The sequence below is a fragment of the Balaenoptera ricei genome, chromosome 5 (genome assembly GCF_028023285.1).
Source record: "Balaenoptera ricei isolate mBalRic1 chromosome 5, mBalRic1.hap2, whole genome shotgun sequence".
Classification (NCBI taxonomy): Eukaryota; Metazoa; Chordata; class Mammalia; order Artiodactyla; family Balaenopteridae; genus Balaenoptera; species Balaenoptera ricei.
In genome coordinates this window covers 102,038,374-102,064,797 of record NC_082643.1, presented here as the reverse complement: position 1 = coordinate 102,064,797, position 26,424 = coordinate 102,038,374, and the positions used below count along the sequence as shown (strand labels likewise).

At 34.8% G+C, this 26,424-nt stretch overlaps 1 protein-coding gene across 2 annotated transcripts in view; it reads right to left on the bottom strand.

The window, feature by feature from the left end:
- The window catches only part of RAB28 (RAB28, member RAS oncogene family), a 99,533-nt gene that overhangs the window by 3,273 nt on the left and 69,836 nt on the right, over positions 1–26,424 (bottom strand). For both annotated transcript variants that reach the window (XM_059924175.1, XM_059924176.1), the window contains exons 5-6: positions 13,922–14,025; positions 9,104–9,181 (exon numbers count right to left, since the gene is read on the bottom strand). In XM_059924175.1, coding sequence (XP_059780158.1) covers positions 9,104–9,181; positions 13,922–14,025 — 182 coding nt within the window. The remainder of the gene's footprint in view (positions 1–9,103; positions 9,182–13,921; positions 14,026–26,424) is intronic.

The following is a 26,424-nucleotide window of genomic DNA, read 5'->3' as shown; positions in this document are numbered from 1 at the left end:
CAGGGGACACGGGTTCGAGCCCTGGTCTGGGAAGATCCCACATGCCGCGGAGCAACTGGGCCCGTGAGCCACAACTACTGAGCCTGAGAGTCTGGAGCCTGTGCTGCGCAACAAGAGAGGCCGCGATAGTGAGAGGCCCGCGCACCGCGATGAAGAGTGGCCCCCACTCGCCGCAACTGGAGAAAGCCCTCACACAGAAACGAAGACCCAACACAGCCAAAAATAAAAATAATAAATAAATAATAAATAAAAAATTAAAAAAAAAAAAAGATGAAAAGACCACATATGACAAATATGATAGAGAAAACACCCTCCCCCAATTTTTTGGACTTGAAACTATCCTCACTTTTAATGAGTTCAAATATTTTATTTCAGAAATATCTTCCTTCATAATAGCATCTATTAATTAGCACATACAGAAAAAAACATGTTAATCAGGTTGCTGCTTGTGATAATGTTTATAAAGGTAGGATAAACAACTGAGAGTGAATGAACAGGACACTACGGTATATTAGCCTTGGATGGGCTCTGCTTCAGTTCTCTAGCAGGCAGTATTAACTTCTGGATAAGACTCATGATTTACTAGGCACTCAGCCTGATGCTATCAACAGAAGCATTACCAACTGCCACATGACGTATGAGGGGGGTACATCAGTGAACGTTGAACACCATCATCTGGCCTCCCTAAAACTAATTGTTTCACACCAAACTATGGGTTACAATAAAGAGAAGGGATTTTCATAATCAGTAAGCAACTCATTAATCCTCCAAAATGATGGTTTAAACCCTATCCTATAAACACAACCAGGTTACTGACCTGTGGTCAAGACATTCTGGTCAAAGTTATTGACTAACATAAATGACTTGGATTTTCACCATTAATTCTCATCAAATTAATACAGAACTAACAAGGCAACATCTTTCTTGGGGGCCTTGGCTGTTTGACATAAAGCTTTGCACAAAGTTCCTGAACTGGAAGCCAGAACCAAAGCTCTGCATATTCAGAGCTTTGCTTTCTATGAGTAAAAAAAGCATAATTTCCATGTCATAAACTTCATGATAGGTGATTTCACAGTAGTCGGCTTGTTTACAAGTCATTCATTCATTGACATTTTCAAAGAAAATGTTTCCTACAAAACACCCACCTTTATTTTTGGAGCCACAAAGTACACTCAATTACTCTCTGCTATTAGTCAGTTGAGTGAAAATAATGCAGTGGCCCTAAGAGGAAGGGAGCTGTGTGGTTGAACACCAGCTTGACCCTTGTTTTGTCAAAGAGTTGTGAGCAGATACTGGAAATGGTAGCTCTCCATAAGGGTAAGAAAGAAAGCAACCTAGGAGTTGAGGTAAGGTATAAGCAGTAGAGACTGACTCTTTGGAAGACACTAAAGATAAATTTGGTCAATTCTACAACTGTGTTTTAGTCCAGATAGTAGTAACAAATTTACCTTTGCAAAAGTCATAGTTTATCATGCTCAGGATATGGAGTAAACATACTTTGACAGCTGAAACACCTGTCACTATCACTCATTCAAAGCAAACCACTATTCTAGGTATTGGAAACATTCATATAAATAATACATGATCTCTGTTTTTTGAGACGCATAAGAGTCTAGCATGGACTATACTACAAAGCTACAGTAATCAAGACAGTATGGTACTGGCACAAAAACAGATATGTAGATCAATGGAACAGGATAGAAAGCCCAGAGATAAACCAATGCACACATGGTCACCTTATCTTTGATAAAGGAGGCAAAAATATACAATGGAGAAAAGACAGCCTCTTCAATAAGTGGTGCTGGGAAAACTGGACAGGTACATGTAAAAGTATGAAATTAGAACACTCCCTAACACCATACACAAAAATAAACTCAAAATGATTTAAAGACCTAAATGTAAGGCCAGACACTATCAAACTCTTAGAGGAAAACATAGGCAGAACACTCTATGACATAAATCACAGTAAGATCCTTTTTGACCCAGCTCCTAGAGAAATGGAAATAAAAACAAAAATAAACAAATGGGACCTAATGAAACTGAAAAGCTTTTGCACAGCAAAGGAAACCATAAACAAGACCAAAAGACAACCCTCAGAATGGGAGAAAATATTTGCACATGAAGCAACTGACAAAGGATTAATCTCCAAAATTTACAAGCAGCTCATGCAGCTCAATAACAAAAAAACAAACAACCTAATCCAAAAATGGGCAGAAGACCTAAATAGACATTTCTCCAAAGAAGATATACAGATTGCCAACAGACACATGAAAGAATGCTCAACATCATTAATCATTAGAGAAATGCAAATCAAAACTACACTGAGATATCATCTCATACCGGTCAGAATGGCCATCATCAAAAAATCTAGAAACAATAAATGCTGGAGAGGGTGTGGAGAAAAGGGAACACTCTTGCACTGTTGGTGGGAATGTAAATTGATACAGTCACTATGGAGAACAGTATGGAGGTTCCTTAAAAAACTAAAAATAGAACTACCATACGACCCAGCAATCCCACTACTGGGCATATACCCTGAGAAAACCATAATTCAAAAAGAGTCATGTACCAAAATGTCCATTGCAGCTCTATTTACAATAGCCAGGACATGGAAGCAACCTAAGTGTCCATCATCGGATGAATGGAAAAAGAAGATGTGGCACATATATACAATGGAATATTACTCAGCCATAAAAAGAAACGAAATTGGGTTATTTGTAGTGAAGTGGATGGAGTTAGAGTCTGTCATACAGAGTGAAGTAAGGCAGAAAGAGAAAAACAAATACAGTATGCTAACACATATATATGGAATCTAAGGGAAAAAAAAGTGTCATGAAGAACCTAGGGGCAAGACGGGAATAAAGACACAGACCTACTAGAGAATGGACTTGAGGATATGGGGAGGGGGAAGGGTAAGCTGTGACAAAGTGAAAGAGTGGCATGGACATATATACACTACCAAACGTAAAAGAGATAGCTAGTGCGAAGCAGCTGCATAGAACAGGGAGATCAGCTCGGTGCTTTGTGACCACCTCGAGGGGTGATATAGTGAGGGTGGGAGGGAGGGAGATGCAAGAGGGAAGAGATATGGGAACATATGTATATGTATAACTAATTCACTTTGTTATAAAGCAGAAACTAACACACCATTGTAAAGCAATTATACTCCAATAAAGATGTTAAAAAAAAGAAAAAAAAAGAGTCTAGCATGGAAAACAGATGTGTTAACTATTAAAGAATATTAAATAAATTAAAGAATACTATGCTTGATACAAATTCAAAGTGCAAAGATTATAGGTTACCATTTAAAGCATGGATATAACATTTTGAAAAGCATGACACTTTACACACAGTGGGAGCCTTTTCTTCTGTATAATGTGCCATTATAGGCTGCCAGTAACATTCACAACTTTGGGCAAGTTACTTCACCTCTTTGGTCTTCACCATCTCCTAATCTATAAAACGCAAGGTTTATCTACATGGTTTTATCCCATCTGGTTTTGAAACTATATGAAAGAAATAAATTTTAAAATGAATAGAAAAAGAAAAAAATGGAATATGATCTGTAGGTCTTAGCAATATTTTTTTGGAACTGTCTCCTCAGGCAAGGGAAGTAAAAGCAAAATAAATAAATGGAACCTAATCAAACTTAAAAGCTTATGCAGAGAAGCACAGGGAGATCAGCTCGGTGCTTTGTGACCACCTAGAGGGGTGGGATAGGGAGGATGGGAGGGAGACGCAAGAGGGAGGGGATATGCAGATATATGTATACATATAGCTGATTCACTTTGTTGTACAGCAGAAACTAACACTACATTGTAAAGCAATTATACTCCAATAAAGATGTTAAAAAAAGAAAAAAAAAAGCTTATGCAGAGAGAAGGAAAGCATCAACAAAAGGCCACATTAAATAAGCGTTAAATAATGAAAAGGCCCCCTAATGAATGGGAGAAAATATTTGCAAATGATATATCTGATAAAGAGTTGATATCCAAAATACAGAAAAAAACTCATACAACTCAATATAAAAAAACAAAAAAACAAAAACAAAACAAAACAAAAAACAGATTTAAAAATGTTAAGAGGACCTGAATAGGCATTCTTCTACACAAAACATACAGATGGCCAAGACACATGAAAATATGCTCAACAATGCTAATCATCAAGAAAATGCAAATCAGAACCTCAATGAGATTATCATCTCACACCTGTCAGAATGACTACTGTCAAAAGGACAAGAAATAACAAGTTGGCAAGAATGTGTAAAAAAGAGAACCCTAGTATACTGTTGGTGGGAATGTAAATTGGTGCAGCCACGATGGAAAACACTATGGAGGTTCCCCAAAAAACTAAAAATAGAAATACCATATGATCCAGTAATTCCATTCTTGGGTATATATCTGTAGAAAATGAAGACACTATTTGAAAAGATATATGCACCCCAATGTTCATAGCAGCATTATTTACAATAAGCAAGATATGGATGTCATGTAAGTGCCCATCAACACATGAATGGATAAAGAAGATGTGCCATACACAAACACACACACATACAGACACACAATGGAATATTACTCAGCCATAAAAAGAATGAAATTTTGCCATCTGCAACAACATGGATGGACTTGGAGGTTATTATGTTTGGTGAAATAAGTCAGATAGAGAAAAACAAACATTATGTGCTTTCACTTATTTGTGGAATCTAAAAAATAAAACAAACAAACTAATATAACAAAATGGAAATAGACTCACAGATATGGAGAACAAACTAGTGGTTACCAGTGGGGAGAGAGAAGAGGGAAGGGGCAGGATAGGGGAAGGGGACTAAGAGGTACAAACTCCTAGGTATAAAATAAATAAAATACAAGGATGTAATGTACAGCACAGGGAATATAGCCAATATTTTTAAATAACTTTATATGGAGTGTAATCTGTAAAAATATCAAATCACTATGTTGTACACCTGAAATCAATATAATATTTTAAGTCAACTATAATTCAATAAAAAAGAAAAGAAACTAATGCATACCTAGTTCAAACCAAACAAAGTCATAGTTTATTAACTGGCCAGTGAAAATGTCACTAATTGGGAATTGTAAAAAATGTATCTAGAGCATACTTAACATATTTGTCTGCCTTCATGTATTCTGGGAGTCCTTGAGGACAAGAACTTTAACTTATTCATCTTTGTATCCCAGATTCTAGTGTTCTGGCACAAAGTAGACTCTCAAAAAATGTTTGCTGTATTAATAAGCTGCATTCCCTTTCTTTTCTCCCTCTTCCCTTCCTTGAAAAGCTTGTAAAGTGTGTTGATAACTCATTTTATATGACTCCCAAACAGGAATAATCTCAGTTAGAATTAAAATAGCAGAATCTCTTTAAATAATCAGTGAATAGAACTAAGACTAAAACCTTATTATAAATATTTGTCACAAATGAAATTACTATAGCGTTAACTTGCGTGTAACTGGTGAGTCTATAGTCTAGCTCCTTCTGTATAAAATAATACAAAACACTTTATCACTTTGTGACACCGAATTCCCTCAGGAATCTTTCAAATGACATAAAAACTACAGAAAACAGGTGCATAAGCTCTCTCTCTCTCCCCCTCCCTTTCCTCCCTACTCCCCCACTCTCTATAGATATAAAATCTGAACTTCTTTGGTTTTAAATGAACTTTCAGAAGACATCAAATGGCCAACAGGTACATGAAAAGATGCTCAATATCACTAATCATCAAATTAAAACTACAATGAGATAGCACCTCACACCTGTTAGAATGGCTGTCATCAAGAATATAAGAGAGAAGTGCTAGTGAGGATGTGGAGAAAAGGAAACCCTTATGCACTGTGGGTGGGAATGTAAATTGGTGCAGCCACTGGAAAACAATATGGAGCTTCCTCAAAAAGTTAAGAATAGAACTACCATACCATCCAGCAGTTCCACCTCTGGGTATTTATCCGAAGAAAATGAAACAATAACTCAAAAAGGTATATGCACCCCCATGTTCATTATAGTGTTATTTATAATAAGCAAAATATGGAAACAACCTAAGTGTCCATTGATAGGTGAATAAAGAAAATGTGGTATATATATATATATATATATATATATATACATACACACACAATGTAATATTATTCAGCCAGGAGAAAGGAGGACATCCTCTCATTTGTGAAAACATGAAGAGACTTTGAGCATACTGTGCAAAATGAGGTAAGTCAGACAGAGAAAGACAAGTACTGTATGATATTACTCATATGTGGAATTTTAAAAAGCCAAACTTGTAAAAACAAAGAATAAAATGGTGGTTTCCAGGAGATGGGGGGGACAAGAAAGATGTTGTCCTGTCAAATGTTGTGTCAAATACATTTCAATAAAAAAAAACACTGTGCTTAACACAGCTTGCAAGTATGCTCTTAGAAACATCTTTTAAAAATAATGAACTTTCAAAAATGTTTCCACTGTGAAATAAGTAATTTAACTGGCAAAGGCACCAAATTCATTGATCTCAGGAATGGAGAATGAGGTTTCCCTATACAAAGGATTCTGACAAACACAATAATGGAGGGCTCTAGCAGCTTGAATGCATCTTCAAATGAATGAATTCAAGGTCAACACCAACAAACTAAAGATAGAATTAAACTTCATAGCATAATAAAGAAGATGGGGTACAGTAACAAACAAGGTGGGGTGTATAGGGAGGCTGGGGAACTATGTAGTTAACACATCTGATGCTGCTTTAGTTAAAATATGCCTAGATGTTAAGTCCATCTCTAAAGTCCAAACAGTAACTCTTTGGCTCTTGTGACTAAGAGTGAGCTACAAATATTAATAAAGCTTCCCTAGAACGCTGTCTTTCAAAAGTATCCCAGTTACTCCATCTCCCTGGAGTTGTCACTGAACCTGAGCACTGCTCTGGGGCTCAAGCGATGTACACTCCCTTCTCAGTGCAGCCTCCTGTGCCACACCAGTACACCTTCTCCTCTTGGGGGGGGCTCATCACTGGGTCTCCCCTTTTCTCCATTCCTCAGGTGAGAAACCTCAACGTGATCTTGGACTTCTTCTCCCTTTTATCCAGTCATTCCACAAGTCCTATTGATTCTTCTGTGAAATGTCTCTTACATCCATTCTTTCCCTTCCACCCCGATTCTGGTCCTTATCACATGAGGACAGTAACCCAGTCTCCTTGCTTTCAATCACTTTCACATCCATACACACACACACAAATCCCATTAGATTAATCCTATCTAAAAACTGCTTTCATTTATTTCCCTGCTTAAAATTATTTTCCACTGTCAATACATGAGATAAAATTTATCAACTTGGCATTCATAAATCTCCATAATCTCTTTCTCAAATTCCCTTCACACTCCAACACAAATGGTCATTTATTTTAACCAAACTAATCTTCTGTTTCCAAAATACAACCTAAGCTTTTCAACTTGTTCATGCCAGCTTCTTTTTCAACTCCCTACTCCAAACTACCCAGTAAATCTTCCCCCAATATGGCAGAATGGAAACATTAGGGGCACTGCTATCAGACAGGCCTGAGTTCAAATCCTGGCTCCACCACTGCCTAGCTGTAGATTAGTAGATCAAGTTACTTAACCTCTCCACAGTCTCAGTTTTCTACCCATAAAATGATGAAGTGCCACCTGTCCCACAGAGTTATTATAAGGGTAAAATGAGATAACACAGTGCCTAGCACATAATATATTAATTTTCTTCACTGAAAGCAAGGACTGCATCTTAAACTCCTTTAAATCTCCTCTGAATCCACCACTAAACCACACTTATAATATATGACCAATAAATCATTTATGATTGGTTGATAATCATTCATAGACTATCTAACCAGGGAGAAACATCATTTAGGAAGTGAAGCTAAAAAGCAGAGGAATCACTTGACCTCTGGGGTCTGCCAAGGTCAGTACTATCAAGCAAATCATAGTAATTTCTCTTTCTTGTATCCATCCTCCTAGGCCAAAACGAAGTAGCTATTTTTGTGTCTGGGAGCAATTTATATGGCACAAATATCGGAACACTGTGCCTGGCCACAGTAAGTGCTGAAATGTCTTTTGAATAATGAGAAATAAAAGTAGCAGATTTCCAGAGTTCCAAATATTTTAATGAAATTCTAGAAACAGCCATATCAGCATAACAATTTTCAACTGATATCTGCTCAAATTGTTTAAACACACACACACATGCACACACAAAGAGTGACCATGACAGAACTAACTCTAAAAGAATTAAAGAAAAATTTAACGATGGGGAAAGACTGTTATACCTTTTTAGCTTCACAGAGCAGGGACACAGTGGAGCGGATTGAGGGAAAATGCAATTTATATGTTGCTTCTAAGCAAATCACTTCCGAAGCCTGACTTTAAACTACAGACTGTTGCTCTGATTTTTCATTCAATCAAACATGTGAATTGGTATGCTATTGTAGTGGTATTTTTAAATGCTTGACTATTGGTATTCATGTTTATTTCTTAGTCTAAGAGAACAGTCTACGAACAGTGAAAGAATTCAGAAATCCTCAATAATTAATACCATTATTAAATTAACAATAAAATAACATGAAGAATTAATATCATTACAAGGCAGGACCTTTTAGAGAAGAACAGAGAGCAAGACTTTAGAAAAAATAATGTTTTACCAAAGCAAACATGGAAGATGCCAAATGGGGTAAACTCTTACTAGTTAAGACTAAACTTTGATAAATATTATAGTTGGAATTTTGTATAAAATATAAGAAGGATATTGTACAGTAATCATGGAAGAAGGACTTGAATAAAGAAGTACAAAATAATACAGTTCCTTAACCCATTATTTAACCACTGATGAAATTTTTATTGTATTAATCTCATTTTTCCAACAAAAAGGACAAAATGAGGTTTCAATGAGGTTCCATCATTTGGCAAAAAGTTAACAACCTCCACCTTCTGCAATAAACACTGATTCATACACACAATCTATTTTTAAGGCTTTTAGGGATATGTACATAGAATGCATGAATGTAAAAGGATTCAGGGTGAAAATTAATGTCTTTTAAGAAATAAATTATTTTTTAAAATATACAGTTCAATATAATCACCTGTGACTGTTCTATTTCTGCTTTGTTTAACTTGATTCCAAGGATTTCAGCAGCAACTTTCTGAAAACACAGGAAGACCTACATAACAAAAACAGGTTTAAATGATTTAAAACAGGCGTGCTTAAGTTACCTTCAAATAAATTGAACTTTCTAAAAAGTGATAAACAGCAAAAACTGCAAAAACTATGATGAACCAGGTTATCCCAAAAATAGCTTTATTTGTCAAATACACAACATTTTAAGTATAATAATTTTTTAAATGATTAAACCATAATTTGAAAAGCCATACACTTCACTGAACTGGTCTAAATATGCGTTTATCCTTAAAAACTTATGCTTTTAAAGATTTAACATAAGACAATTAATTACAGCTACCAAATTAAAAAAAAAAAAAAAACTACTAGCGTAATAACAAACTCCTGTAAGTCCTGAAGAAAATGAAAATAAATTAGTCTATACTTTACTACCTGGGTAAAGTTTCTCGCTGCCAGTTCTACAATGGTCTTTTGATCTGGCGTTAGCCTATCTTCAAAGGTCTTACTTTACAACTCTTTAATAATCTTTGTGGTTCTCATCAATTTTAATAAATTCTCTATATCTCTTGAGCAAAAAACTTATAATCTTTACTGTGTTTTATCAAACAGAAAATGAGCTGTATACTCCATTATCATTAAACAAAAATCTACAGACACGAATCCAGTCACTGACTTTAATGCATAACTTGTCTTTGTTCTGTAAGTGTCCTATCATATTCTTATCCCTACTTATCTCATGATTACTTACTGAATATTTATCACAACTTTACTAATTTAACTTCGATCCCTAATCAAAAAGAGATACATATCCCCAAAAGGTTTATGTCATTTGTACCCCAAAGATCATTATATATTATAGTTCACTGATGGTCAATGTTCAAGGAGAAATAAGAAAGCTAGTGTGGTGGAATGGAGAGAAAAAGGGGATTGTAAAAGAAAACTAGCAGAGAGATTAAGAGTGTACAAATCATGTAAAATCTGGTAAACTATGGGAAGAACTTTGGCTTTCACTCTGAGTGAAATGGAGGGTGGACTGATGTGACTTCTATTTAACAAGGTCAACCTGGTTGTTGTATTGAGTATTCACTATAGAAGAAGATCAAGGGTAAAAAAGAGAAATCATCAAGGACACTAACGTAAGAGATGATGGAGGCTTGAAACTAAGTGGTAGCAGTGGAGATGGTAAGAAGCAGTCACCAGATTATGGATATATTTTGAAAGTAGAACCAACAAGACTTGGTGATAGATGTGGTATGTCAAAGAAAGACAGGAGTCAAAGATGACTCCAAAATTTTCTTGGTTTTAGCAACTGGTAGAAGATCTGCCATTTATTTAAGTGGGGTAGACTGTGAGAGATCTGAAGAGTGAATATCAAGAGCTCAGTTCTGGACCTGAATTAAATTGGGACTGGCTGTTAGACACCTAAGCAGGAGTGCTGGGGTATATGAGTCTGGAGTTCAGGGAAGAGGTCTGGCCAAAGCCATGAGACTAGATGAGGTCACTAAGAGAATAAGTTTAAAAAAGAGAGATATCCAAGGATTGAGCCTAGGGCACTTCAATATTTAGAAGTTGGAGAGAAAAGAAATTAGCAAAGGCAACTAAGAGAGTAGTTAGCAAGGTAGGAGGGAAACCAGGAGGTGTAGTACTCTAGAAGCTAAGTGAAGAAGGTATTTCAAAGAGCAGAGAGTGATCAACTATTTTATATGCTGCAACTAAATCAAGTAAGATAAGGACTAAGAACTGACCACTGAATTTAGCAAAAAGGAGGTCACTGGTAGACTTTAATAAGAGCATTTTGGGGTGAAATATTGGGGGCAAAAGTCTGACTGGAACTGCTCAAGACAAACTGGGAGGAGAGAACTGGAGACAACTCTTTCAAAACATTCCACTGGTAACTGGGGGGAAGTAAGCAATAGCTAAAGATGTGGGATCAAGAGTTTTCTTGTATTTAAGATAAGTCATAATATTCTGTGTGCTGATAGAATAATCCAGTAGATAGAAAAAAAAATGATGCAGGAGTGAGAACTGCTAAGCAATGTTTGTTACTAGGCAAAGAGAAATGGGAATAATGCACAGTGGAGGAGTTGACCCTAGCTAGGAGCATAGATTATTCATCCATAGTAACCTTGGAGGAGACAGAAGATATGGGAAGGGATACGGGGTGGGAAGGAGAGTTGGGGTAGATGTGGTGGCAGGAGTTATGTGAAAGTTGTCTTCTGTTTGTTTCAAATATTTTATAAAATAAGGAACAAGGGCATCAGCTGAGAGAATGGACAAGGAAGTTTTGAAGATTTGAGGAGAGAAGAGAAGCTATGAAACAGTGGTATAGGTGAGGGGGAGAGATAATGGCCTAAGGACATGCATAATTACTGAGCAGCATTAAGGGCCCACTTGAGGTTAGCTATTGTGAAATGTAAGTGAAACCTCCAGCATGCCTCTGGGTTTTTTTCTCTGACCACGTTCAAATACAAGAGTGTAACCATATAAAGGCAGGGGCTTGGTTAAGGTTTATCCAAATGAGTCAGATAAAGTGAATGAGCAGAAAGGGACTTGACAGTATATGCATGGTAATGATTTGATTGGCCATGAGATTAAGTTACAAAGAAAGGAAAATGAGGACATGAAAGGAGGACGTTGAAACAGTGTTAGGATCAATGTCTTGTAGGTCCTGCTGGGGTTGCAGACTGATTGGGTTAGGGCATTCAAGGGTGTTGAGCCAGAAAGACAAGATGGTCAGTGATTAGGATGCCTGATATTGCAATATGAGATAACAGAAGGGCTGCAGTAATTTGTAATGACAATGCATGGGAGTTTGTGGCTGAGGTGGGGTGGAAAACAAAGATACTGAAATCACTAAGAATTATGACAAAGGTAGTATTAGAGAAAGTACAGTAAGCCAGGAGCTCAACTCCCTAAGCAATGAAGGGAAGTAACCTGGGATTGGAGATGACTGCAAGTCTTAAAGTGACTTCACAAGAACAAACTATTTCAAAGTTGCATTTAAAAAGAAAACAATGAGGATTTTTACAGGTGGTTCAACATAAGTACACAAAAGATACTAAGTGGTTAAACACAAGCTAAAATACTGGAAGTTAAAATAATTCTAAAATGACAAAAGACCCCCAGGAAGATACATGAGGGTAAAAGCCTAATCCTTGGATGGATTTATCAAGGAATATTGATATTATATATTTTTTAAATGACACATGTGGGTATGTGCCCATGTTTGCGTTATCCTGGGGAAAGGGTTCCAAAAGGTCACATTTTTAGATGAGTCTGACCCCCCCAAAAGATTAAATACCCTTTATAATATTTAATATTTACCCTAAGCATAAAAACCATCAGTGAAATCATACAGGAAGAACATCAAAAAGATTAAACCACAGAAAAAAATTCAAACTTCCTTTGGTTGAAAATGTCAAGAAAATTAACGGTCAAACAAAAATCTGGGCAGTGGAAAATATTTGCAAAAATTATGACAAATGGCTGTTATCCCTAACATAAAAGTGGTCATAGGAAATTTTAAAAAGCAATAGAAAATTATAAACAGTTAATAAGCAGAAAGTTAATAAGTAATGAAATTTTTAAAATTTCAACCTCAACAGCAAAGAAATTCAAATTTAAATAGCAAAATACCTTTTTTTCCTTGTCTACCAAATTGACAAAGATTTAAAAATAAATAAATAAATTCTGAATGTTAAAAAAGAGTACAGTGATATGGCACTCATACAATGCTGGTGGTAGTATAAATTAACGTAGTCTTCCCGGTGGTAATTTGGCACTAGGTCTCAATTCCCTTCCAAGGAAATAATCAAAACATCACACTTTATGGACAAAATTTTACATTAGAAATTTTGCAAAATTTTACAATGTACTGAACTTAGAAATAATCTATATGCCCAACAATAGGGACGTGGTTGGATAAATTTTTGAACATTTATTTAATGGATTATTAACTCTAATGGATTATTAAATCTATTTAGTAATATTAAGTGACATAAAATTTTCTACAGATAAATATATTAAATTAAAAAAAACAAAATTATTTCTATATAATGATCTCAATTTTCTTTTTAATAAACATTTAGCATGATTAATATGGTGAACCCTGGAATGTCAATCCTTAGGTTTGCAAATCCTATCTCCACCACTTATTCTGTGTACCCTGGACCCCCACTACATAACCTCTCTAAGACTACTCTATAAAATAGAGATAATCACTTAGGATTGCTGGAAAATAAATCTGAATTATATGTGAAGATATTTTGGACTATTTCAAAAATATTTTAACATCATTCTAAGTTTCTTGTTTAAATGCTTATGGTGATTTACACAATAAACATCCAGTCAAATATGAAAAAATAAATTAATTTAATTAAATAGAGATAATCAGAGTAGTACAGTGCCCATCACAAAGTAGGCACTCAGTAAATGCAATCCACTAGCACTAGTGGCAGAAGCACTAATATTTGTGAGCATCAGAAAAATAAGACTAGAAGGAATCATATGAGGTTATGAATGGTCATCTCTGGATGCTGAGATTATGAGTGATTTATATTCTTTTTAACTTTTGTATTCTTTAATTCCCTAAAATAACCATGAAATTATGTTAAATGAATTATAAGAGGAACATAAATAGAATAAACATGTTATATCTAACCTGATATTTTATGTCTTCAACAGGAATTAATTTGTTCCAAAAGTTAAGTAATGGAAGTATACTTCCTATGAAAATAAAAGTAAAACATCACTTGTAATGTTCAGTATTCATTATTTTACTTACAGAGTCTCCTGTCTTTGCTGAGACAAAGTGGCTACTAAAACCATTTTCCTGGCAAAACCTTAAGTGTTTTTCAGGTTTTACTGTTCGCATATGCTCCAAATCAACTAGAAAAGTGAACAAAAACAGAGAACAAAATTCAATATTAGTTAATCAATACATTTTTAACACGTTTAAATTTGACTTATTTTCCAGTACTGTACCCCAGCTTAGATATGAGCTGTGTAATTTGGGGCAACTTATTCAACCTCTTTACACCTCAGTCTCTAAATCTAAAAGCTGGGAATAACAAATGTATCTATCATATATAGAGTTCTCTGAGAGTTAATCCATGTTTACTGCATAAGGACCAGCACATGATAAGTGCTCAAAAAACTGAAGGCTATCATTCCTATTATCTATGTAGCTTCAGGCACATTGATGATACTCAAAAAAGATCTACTTAGTATAATGTGTTTAAACATAGTGATTAATTGCAACATGCACTTACTCAAGCATATCTGGTTTGATGGTTTAATTACTTTAATAATTACAATAGTTCTGTAATCTCTACAAACGTTAATGTTAACACAAATGCATTACTAATTTTCTGCTAAAAGATACCAATATTTCATTGTATATTTACTTTATTTACAGCCATGGTTTAATTTCACAAAGATACAGCTCATTTGCTTTCCAAAACGAAAAGTATCCATTTTGAAAGTAGTAATGGGCCAGGATATATTTTCTTGAATAGTTGTAGGTGCTTTAAAGCAAAGCACAGTACTCATATCCAATACTGGTTTTATCCAGCACAGTCTAATTTTTTCAAATGTGATCTTTTATTGAACAGTTTCTCTTTTTACAACACTACAGACCCTATAAGGGTGTTCACTCAATGCTGTCAAATTATAAGGCAAATATATTCACAGGATTTAAGGACAACTAGGCTCTTTGAGTCAATATAGGAAAAAAAAACTTAAACTGATTTCCTGAGGAAGGGACCCAACCAACTTGTAAAAACTTGTAAATTTGCAAATCTAGTAAGCCTACATAATAGTGGCAATTGATTATCAACTAAAAAATGCTCTCATACTACGTAAAAGGCTTTATTTAAAATTATATTGAAGGTCTTTAGTTCGTAAGCTCAAGAGATCTTTCTCTAGGAAATTTTTGATCTAGTGGGGGATTCCTTAGCCCCATTTATATTGCTTAGCTTGGATAATACGCAGCTTTTTTCTTTTCTGGCCACAAGTTGCTATTCCTTAAACATCACTGAGACTTTATTTACAAGAAGAGGCCAAAAAATGTCCAGATACCGCAGGCATCAATTTGTAGAAGACTAAAATACTAAGCTATTAGCTCTGACATTTATACATCTAGTTTATCATAATATTGAAGTTAAAATACTTTCCTAATTCAACAAGAGTAAGAACAAATCATGTCACTAGGAAAATTCCCCAATGAAATTACTGTCCAGTTAAAAAAAATAAAGTCTGTCATTCAACATGTATGTGCATTTGTCTTTTCTAATGGAAGAGTCTATCATTGTGTCTTTTCTTCCTTTTTTCTTCTCTCCCCCCCCCCAACCCCGCCCCACAAACTCCTCAACTACTTATATAGATAAACTACCATAAGCATTGGGGGATTTACTAGCCAAGCAAAAGTTTTTCTCCTAACAAAGATAACCATGAGAGACTAATACGATCACTGATCAACTGATAAAAAATTATTCAATAAACATTTACTGAGTGCCTATTATATACCAAGCACTGTGGTAGGCAGTGAGAACCCAAAGATGAAAAAGATACAATCCAGGTCCTAAAAAAATCACCACCAGTATTATGAACATAAAAGACCATTAAGGATCATAAAAGTTATTTTAAATAACCAAGACTCTGAGAATTAGACAGCAGATATAGAAAAAGCCCTCACAGAGCTTGAGTATAAAGCTTTCCTCTATTGTGTTAGAATTTAGTGAGCAACATTTAAGAGGACTTAGTTACTAGAGTACTTCACTCTAAATAATCCAGAAATGTAAATTCTGAAGATGAAATTACAGTGAGATACTGGTAAATTCTTTCATTTCTTCTATTTTTAAAAGCATCCTTAAAATTATTATCCAGTATTCATCTAACATACATGTGATAACGATCTTACTGCTATGATTTAATTTCCCTTATGTCCTTCAGTGAACATCATTTTGCTAGTTCTTGTATTTTACTTTTGAAAATGGAATTAAAATCTCCTAATAGCATTAATACGTGAACATTTCCCAAATATTCTGAAAGACAATTATGAAAACGATATAAAAAATGCCACTAACTAGAGACAACTACTGTTAACATTTTGGTGTATATACTTCCAATATCTAAGCAACTGAAGGACAAAGGCATTAACATTGTAACATGCAACTTCTTTTAGCTCAACCATACTACACCCTGCTTAAAGTATGCTTAACAATTTCAATGGATAACCACTTTATTGATCATTCATTCATTCATTCAACAAATATTTGAGGGCCTACTATGGCCAGGCACTGTCCTAGGGGCTGCAGATACAATGAACTGACATTTTAATGCAGAGAAAAGAGACGAACAAGTAAATTACTGTGTATGGTAAATGCTGATATATCTTATGAAAAAAATAAATAAAGGGTACATGAGAGGAATTACTATTTCAAACAGGTAGGTCAAAGACCTTAAGAAAGCTAAGAACAAGGAAATCCGGGGAAAAGCCTTCCAAGCAGAGGGAACTGCAGTGAAAAAGGCCCTAAAGGAAGGTTACATTTAGTAGATTCAAAGAAAAGCCAGGAGGCCAGAGTGGCTGAAAAGAGTTAGCAAGAGAGGGAAACAGCAGGAAATGAAGTTTAAAAAGCCAGGAACCATACAGGTCACTGTGAGAGAGATGGGAAGCTATTGGGGGGTTGTAAGGAAAAAGAAAAAAAAGACATAATCTGACTTACATTTTAAAAGGTTCGGGTTGCTGTGCTGAGAATAAACTGTAGTAAAATGTAAAGCAGAGAAGCCATCGAGAAGGCCATAATAAAAATCTAGGAAAGAGAAGATGGTAGTTTGGACAAGAGTAGGAGCAAGAGAGATGGTAAAAAGTGGGGCAAATTCTCAATATATTTTTGGAATAAAAAGTGAATAAGAAATGCTAATGGATTTGGGACTTCCCTGGTGGCACAGTGGTTGAGACTCCACGCTCCCAATGCAGGGGGCCCGGGTTTGATCCCTGGTCAGGGAACTAGATCCCACATGCATGCCGCAACTACGAGTTCACATGCCGCAACTGGGGAGCCTACATGCCACAATTAAGGAGCCCGCCTGCCACAGCCAAGACCTGCGCAACCAAATAATAAATAAATTAATTAAATATTTAAAAAAAAAAAAAAAGAAATGCTAATGGATTTGACATGGGATGAACAAGATAAAGAGAAATCACTTGAAGACAGTCAACTTGAATTTTAAATGAGACAGTATATTGTAGGTTTTGTTCCAGGTACACTCAGCTGCAATGGATGGAGATACTAAGCAGATGAAGATTTGCATTTAAGTAGAGCTGGGGTTTTCTCAATCATGTACAATTACTGAAAAGAAGGGCAAATAATTGAAGATAATAAATGTAAGGGAGTGATTATATTGATAGACCATGGAATTTAAGTTGGTAGGAGGGGGGTTCAGGAAAACGAAAAATTGGTAAGATCAACTGATGTCAAGGTCGTATGTGGGTTTAAAAATTACTGGAATTGGGTTACCAAAGGATGTGAGGTGGAAAGACAGGAAATAATAGACTGGGATACATGAAACTGATAATTGATATTATGGAGAGGGTATGGAAACTAATATTGACTAGGTCTTCAGAACAACTATGTTAGTGTAGGTGGGTGACAAGATTATGGCAGACGAAGAATTCAAGGAACTGAGAGACCAAAGTATTATAAGGATAATCTGTATGTGTACTAAAATTACCAAGAATCATGATAGCAATAGTAGTGGAGTGACTGTGACCCAAAGCCAAAATCTTCAAGAAATTCAAGGCAGTGATTCAGGGGTTGGCTGATAACTCCAACAAATATAAGTAGCAGGAGGTATAATCATATGGCTTGATATTAAAATCTAAGGGTTTTTAGGGAAGATGAAGGAGAATGTTCTGGAAAGAGCAATATGTAACAAGAAGGTAACTACCAGTTACCACTACTCCAGTACTAGTGATAAAGTAGATATAGAAGGGGACGTCAACATTTGAAAGAGCTTCAAGGGACAGCAGCACTGTCGTTATGGGAGAGCTAAGTGACAGAAGTAGTTTTAAAACTTTTGTCAAGAAAGATGTTGAGAATACGTACAAGAATTTTATTGATACCTTATTTGTAAGTTCCTGAAGGCCCAATGGAAGGATCTCAGAAGTTAAGAAAGAACAGAAACTGGGGTCTGAAAAGTGAAGGACAGAACTGTATAGGATAAGAATGCAGGGGGTAAATCAACTACATCAATGTCAAAGGCTTTCTTGTGTAGCTGACATAAATGGGGATAAAAAACCATGAAGATGAAAAAATTCTAAGACTGTGTTAGACAGACAAGAAAATCCAAATATTTCACTGTCAAAATCAACTGTGCAAAAAAAAAAAAAAAAAAAAAAAAAATCACTTAGCTCACTTACCCTGACCTGGAAATTAAAATGGAAAGAAAGAAAATAAGTTCTCAAGATACTAAGTCTATCTGCCATGTTCTTAAAATCACATGGTACGTGAAATAGAAGTCTTAAGAGAATCCAGTTAACTTTGGCTAACGAGAATAATTTTGATAACAACTTGGAAAGCTGTTTGAAAGAGTAATATGTACAATTTTTAGTTTAATAAATTTAAAAAATACAAATTACAGCATTTCATATTTTATAATTTAGGTTTACAGCAAGAAAGAGATACTAACAAAAGCGCATTTCAGGGACTCATGGAATATTAACAATCCACTAAGAAGTAACATTTTCTCAGAAATGTAACTAATAATGATATTTTACAGAATGTTAGACCACCTTAAAAGGCCTTTTATAATGTTTCACATAAACCTGTGAAAACATTATTCAATCTCAGTATGTAAAGAAATGCAACTGAAAAAAAATAAAGTACTGAGTTCACCTTTCAAAATGAAAAAAGAGAGAGAGAGAAAGAGAAAGAGAGAGAGAGAGAATACACCCGGTACTGATGAGAGCTGGTACTACTGGCTTTCTGAAAAGCGACTCAAAAATGTGTGTTGAGCCTTACAAACATTTCTACTCTATGACCAAGTAATACAATTTGGAAGAGTTTATCTTGAGGAACACATTAGGGATGTATAATAAGAATGATAAATTAAGATCTTCACCACAGTCATTTGTAATATAAAAAATATTGGAAGCAATGTAAATGTCCCAGAATAGAAATACAGTTAAATTATGATATAACCCCACAATACAATACTCTTTGGCCATTAAAAATTATGAACTTAAAGGGAATTCCCTGGCGGTCCAGTGGTTAGGACTCAGCACTTTCACTGCCATGGACCGGGTTCAATCCCTGGTTGTAGAACTAAGATCCTGCAAGCCACGCGGTCTGGCCAAAAAACAAACAAACAAACAAACAAATCATGACTAGTAAGTGAGGTCTTGGGGATGATTTTTTTGTATTTGATACCAAAGACAAAGGCAAATAATCAAAAATAAACAGTGGGACCACACCAAATTAAAAAGCTTTCAACGAAGAAAACCATCAACAAAATGAAAAGGCAACCTATGGAATGGGAGAAAATATTTGCAAATCATATACCTGATAAGAGATTAATATCCAAAATATATAAAGAATTCATACAACTCAACAGTTGTATGAAACAAACAACCCGATTAAACATGGGCAGAGGAACTGAATAGATATTTTTCAAAAGAAGACATACAAATGGCCTACACGTACATGAAGAGATGCTCAACATCACTAATCATCAGGGAAATGCAAATCAAAACCACAGTGAACTACCACCTCACACCTGTTAGAATGACTATCATGAAAAATACAAGAGATACCAAATGTTGGTAAGGATGTGGAGAAAAGGGAACTCTTTTGCACTGTGGGTGGGAATGTAAATTGGTATAGCCACTATGGAAATCAGTATGAAGGTTCCTCAAAAAATTAAAAACAGAACTACCATATAATCTAGCACTCTTACTTCTAGGTATATAACCAAAGGAAATAAAAACAGAATCTCAATGAGATATCTGCACTCCCATGTTTATTGCATCATTATTCACAATAGCCAAGACATGGAAGCAACCTAAGTGTCCGTCAACAGATGAATGAATAAAGAAGATGTGATACGTACACATATGTAACAATGGAATATTATTCAGCCATGAGAAAGAAGGAAATCCTTCCATTTGTGACAACATGCATGAAACCTAAGGGCATTATGTTAAGTCAGACAGAGAAAGACAAGTACTGTATGATATCACTTACATGTGGAATCTAAAACAGCCAAACTCACAGAAACAGAGAGTAGAATAGTGGTTACCAGGGGCTGAGGGTTAGGGGAAATGAGATGTGAGTCAAAGGGTACAAACTTCCAATTACAGGATGAATAAGTTCTATGATTCTAATGTACACATAGTGATTATAGTTAACAATACTGTATTATATACTTGAAAGTTGCTAAGAGAGTAAATCTTAAATGTTCTCACCACAAAAATGTTAATTATATGAGGTGATGATGGTAGTAATCATTATGCAATATATGTGTATCAAATCAATGCACTGTATACCTTAAACTTACATCATGTTATATGCAAGTTATATCTCAGTAAAGCTCGGAAAAAGGCTATCAAGTGAAATACACAATAGTACAGGATGTTAAATTAGAGAGTATAAAATTGCATATAATAAAACTCCTACTCTGTAAACATACTATATATGTATATATGTGCATTAATAGATGGCAAGAAAAATACACTCAAATTTTTAATAAATTTGTAAAAATTAAAGTTGAGAAAAATAAAATTTTTGAATGACAGCTTTTGTTTTGGACTATTCTTTCAAGGATGTTTGTATGGCAACTTACAAAGAGAGAGTGTCTCCCTCAGGAATAAAGTGTAAGTTTGTTCCTCATCTGGTATAATAAAGATAATCTCTCTCTCCAGAGCAAAGTTCAGAGATTTACTTGGAGACCATTATAAAAGAGATAGGTTTCCTAAGTTCAGGATTCCTCAGCTGTGAGACAAACCACTAGATATAGATCATCTGTGTGGGTCCCCTCACACTATCCTAGCGGAACCGACACAAACATGGGGCTCATCCTACTTGCTATGCTGGGAGTAATAAATTCCCTTATCTCTGATCCAGGAGCCTCATGCCTTCTGCCAGTAACCATGGCAGTAGCAGGCTAACTTGTTAGCTTCTAAGTAGGGTAAAATCTAAGATCCTTCACTGTTTTTGACAAAAAGAAGAGTAGAACAGACACATAATTATAAGATGAGCAGACTGGATAGCTGTTCATAACCTATACTACATTTTCCAGCATGACTTGCAGTTAGCTGTGGCCATAAGACTAACTTCTGACCAAAGTAATGAATAAATGATATGCAACACTACTAGGCTTGACCCATAAAAACCTTCCATGTGTGGTAGTCCTTACTCTCCTTTTTCATGGTAACCCATGAAGCCAACTGTTGAAAATGGCAGTTCCAGAAAATGGAAGGAGTTTGGGTTCCTGAGAGGGAGATGAGCCACTGATAAGCAGTACCTGGTTTTGGCCTTTCTGTAAATAAGAAATAAATTTCTATTGTGCTAAGATATTGAAACTTTAGGGACTGTCTGTTTATAGCATCTAGCATTACCTTAACTAATATAGATTGCCTTAACTAATATAAAATAATATAGATTTTCATCTTTCTTGTTAACAATAAACCTCTCCCTGAGTATATACTGGGTCTTGAGTTACTAAAAATGACAACATGAAGTTGTAACTAGCAAGATAATAAAATCTAAGCATTACAATTGTCTCTGAGATTTTGGTTATGTCATATTCAATTAAGCAGTTAAAAATTACATTAAACAATTATAAATTGAGAGGCATTTGCGTTTTTAGTTACCAGGGAGACAAAAACAAACAAAACACAAACCACTGGAGAAATTTTCTTTCTTCTGCCATTAAATGGCTCAAGTAATACATGGAAAACAGTATGAAAACAAAAATGCATTCTCCTTTGTTAATACATTTTGCTGGAAAATATAAAATGCCTGAACAATAATCAAGTCATGACTTGAAAATGACTGAGTGCAATTGAGGAAAACAAAGAAACATAATAAGCAAGAGTGGGGATGTGCAGAATAACATGAGGATATCACTGATACACAGCAATGCAAAGCCACTGGAGGCTTGTAAGCAAGGGCACAATGTGATCTTTGCATTTTGAAAAAATTACTCTGGCTACTACGAGGAGAAAGAATCCAGAAGGGTAAAACAGATGCAAAGAAACCACTTTAGGAGACTTCTGAAGCAACTTAAAGTCTGTTTCAAAATTTACATAACACTTTGGGTCCTCATAACAATCTTGACAAATAGGTAAGGCATTAATCTAACTTCACACACAAAAAACCTGAGGCTCAGAGTGACTTAACCAAAGTCCCATTGCTAGTCACCTGTAGCACCGGAATTAGAACCAAGCCATCTGGTTCCAAATCCAGTTAGTGTCTCACAAAGAAGGAACATCAGCTTTGGGGATGACCACTTAACAGTCTTTTATTTAGAGTTTTAATTAAAAGAATAAAGACATACAAACTTTAAATGCTCATTATTATAAAAGAGTGAACTATTATATACCTGGTTATTGCTTACTGGTACTTTAAAAGTATTTATTAATAACAGTAAATCATAAAACTGAGCCCATCAGCATTATAAAATATGATACTCTGCCTTAGCACTTGATTACATAGTCCTTTACAAAGCACTTGCAGCTGTACATACAAATTGTGAAATTACATAATGTTTAAAAATGATCCATCATGATTAGCCGACACATGACAAGTAAAATACCCTTAATAATTTATTAAATTTGATTTACATGTGCTTAAAATTATGTATATATTTTGACTTCTAAAATACACACACTAATGCTAATAAGCCAAGTACATGACAACATCTCTTTTTAAGTACTATTTTTTTATAAGTCCTATTTGTTTACTGGCATCCAGGCATCCATATTCAGGATCTCCACTCTATCTACTTATAGGATTACTGGTATAATGAACAGAATAGTCTTCCAATATACAGTATCAAATGTAATAAATAGCTTAAAAACTATATATCAAATGTATAATAATCAGAGCTACTGATCAAACTAAATAGAAAATTTTAAGTTAAGTAAAATTTTTAAATTCTGAAAAACATTATGATGATAGTTTCTATATTATTTTTATATTGGCCTAAGAGTTTACAATATTCCTGTTTTCCTAAATATTCACTTTTCAACATGCTATAAGAACATATTCTATAATGAATATGACTTTTTCATTCAAACTAGAATGTATTACTTCATGTTTTTTAAAAAAAGGAAAGTATTCTATGATGCTAACTTATTATATTATTGTCTATGCCCTGTCAATGGAAAGCATTAAAAGTATAAACTATTTAGGCTTCTTAGTCCATATATATGGCAAAAACAGAATATTCTCTGTGAAATTACTGTAAAATACGTTGCTGCCTAACTTAAAGAAGCAAAATACAAATAGAGCACTTGTACAGATTTTCACAGTAATTTTTAGGTTATCAAGGAAACATCTAGAGTGTTGATCTGGTTATACTCAATTCAAACAAACTACTTGTCACATTAACTACCTCCAGGAAGTTACTCCAAACACAAAATAAACTGTTTATGCCCCTACTCAGATAGATAACATGACAGATTGTTATTAGTTGAAGACAGATGAAATACATTAATTTGATTGTGAGCATATGTTTAATTTTACCCTGCCATGTACACTCTCTAATGCTGTCTTTCTATGATGACATAGTAAATCATACTGTATTAGAAGAATTGCTAATGCAAGAAAATAAAAAATTACCAGAACTTGACTTCGACTTTGTAGATTCTTAAACCAAACTTCTTAAAAAAATACAACTGCCTGAAAATCACTGGGTTCCACAAACACATAAAGAAAAAGGTGTCATCAAAGAAACTAATTTCTATTATAAATCTAAAAACCTCAATGCAGTTTAACATTTTTCCTATATACTACTTTTTATATTTCTTTGTGAAATGCTTCTTCCCTCCTTTTCCCATTTTCTGTTTTTAGTGTTTATCTTGTTAATGTGTTTAAGTGTTTTCTATAAGAAGGACATTTGCCATATTTATTCCAACATTTGTTTCCCTCAGGTTAGGATTTTCCTTTTCATGATGCTTTAGATAGAAATTAAGATTTTATGAAATCAAACACACTGAGAAAATAAGCTAATTATTATTTAAACTGCACTTACTTGGTTCTTCTGTTATAGGCAGCTAAAAACAAAAACAAATGAACGAAAAAGCACATAACACAATAGCCACTCGAAAGTACTTGTTGAATAAAGAAAAACAGTTTTAGGCTCTTAAAAGAAATACAAAATATCAAAGGTGTCTAAAATAATATACATCCTTCATTTTACAGGAACACTATACAGGACTGAAAAATTAATGAGTTAGAGTCTCACACCACAATAAGAATGAATATCACAAATGTTTTGAGCAAACGAAGAAAGACATTAAGGAATACACATAAATGATAGCATTAATAGGAAATTTTTGTTTGTTTATTTTTAATTTTTGGCTGCATTGGGTCTTCGTTGCTGCACACAGGGTTTCTCTAGTTGTGGCACATGGGCTTCTCATTGTGGTGGCTTCTCTTGTTGCAGAGCACGGGCTCTATGTGTACAGGCTTCAGTAGTTGCAGCATGTGGGCTCAGTAGTTGCAGTGCGTGGGCTCAGCAGCTGTGGCTCACGGGCTCTAGGGCATGCAGGCTTCAGTAGCTGTGGTACACAGGCTCAGTAGTTGTGGCTCATGGGCTCTAGAGCACAGGCTCAGTAGTTGTGGTGCACGGGCTTAGTTGTTCTGTGGCATGTGGGATCTTCCCGGACTAGGGATCGAACCCATGTCCCCTGCATTGGCAGGCAGATTCTAAACCACTGTGCCACCAGGGAAGTCCCCATAGGAAATTTAAAAATGACAAAATTTACTATTACTCAGTAAAGCATACACAGATGATAAACTAAAAAGAACAGCAAGGAAAAGATCAGGACAAAGGATAGTAGTTAACTCTAAAGGTAGAGAGAGGGTTGATAAAGGTGCCTGGTTGGCCTCTGGCATGCTTGCCAATGCTCTATTTCCTGACCTAGAAATAGCTATTCTTTATACATAAATTTGACATACTTTTCTGTGTGTATATCTCACTATATTAAAAATTACTAATAAAATAATAATAATATGACAATCTTCTCTTTAAACCAAATTTTTCATATAATCATAAAGAAGGGTCACTGTTACAAAAATATTCATGGTTTTCATAATCTTTCCCAAGGACCTCTAATAACCCCTTATTATCAAATCATACTCCTTCAACCTACCTATATATGTCATGAATCTTGTGGATTGTCTCTTTAATTATTTATCACCTGACTCTAACAGATCCTCATTTGTTAATTACTTTTGCTTCTAGTAATTCTCCAACACTTTTATATTCTCTATATTGCTATAAGATTTACCTAATCACTTTTCATTGTATTTCTATTGTATAGTTATATACATATCTACAAACAGACCTATAAGGATTCTTAGGGGATAATGATGAGTACCATTAACTCTGTAGAGTCACCAGAACAACACCAACAGCAGCCAGTGTCAAAAGGGCAAGAAGAAGAGTATGTAAAAATTCATATTATTTCAACTTACTTAGTACCATTAATTACCTAAATTCCCTCTGGTGGTAGAAAATGACTAACTACCTCTCCTCGAACTTCAGGATAAAATGTAATAATAGATCGAAATGAGGACATAACACCATGGGGTAGGTAAACCTTTCTATATTTGTGACTATCTGTAACTTTTATTGCTTACTGACGTTTCTTATTTTGATTCATGTTTTGGGCAGTCTCCACAGGAATTCTTACTAGAGAATTTCATACTGGCTCAGTACAACATAGGTTTATTTGCAAAGTCTGCACGATAGATGAGTAAATAGTAAAATAAGGTCCCAGTTCACTTACGCCTTTCATACAAAGATTTGTATGAAAAAAAGAAGTGTATTTGTCTTCCCTAGACACCAGTATACCCTGGGATTGTAGAAGGAACGGAAGCTATAGTAAGAACGGCTTCAATTGGCAATTATATTATGGTTATTTATTATTTTTTATATTTTCCTCTCTTTTCTAATTGCCCTCAATGACCATACACTAGATCCATTGGGAGAGGCGGAATGATAAAACATGATTTTAAATAACAACAAAAAGTAAATAATATTAAAGACAAAACTGCC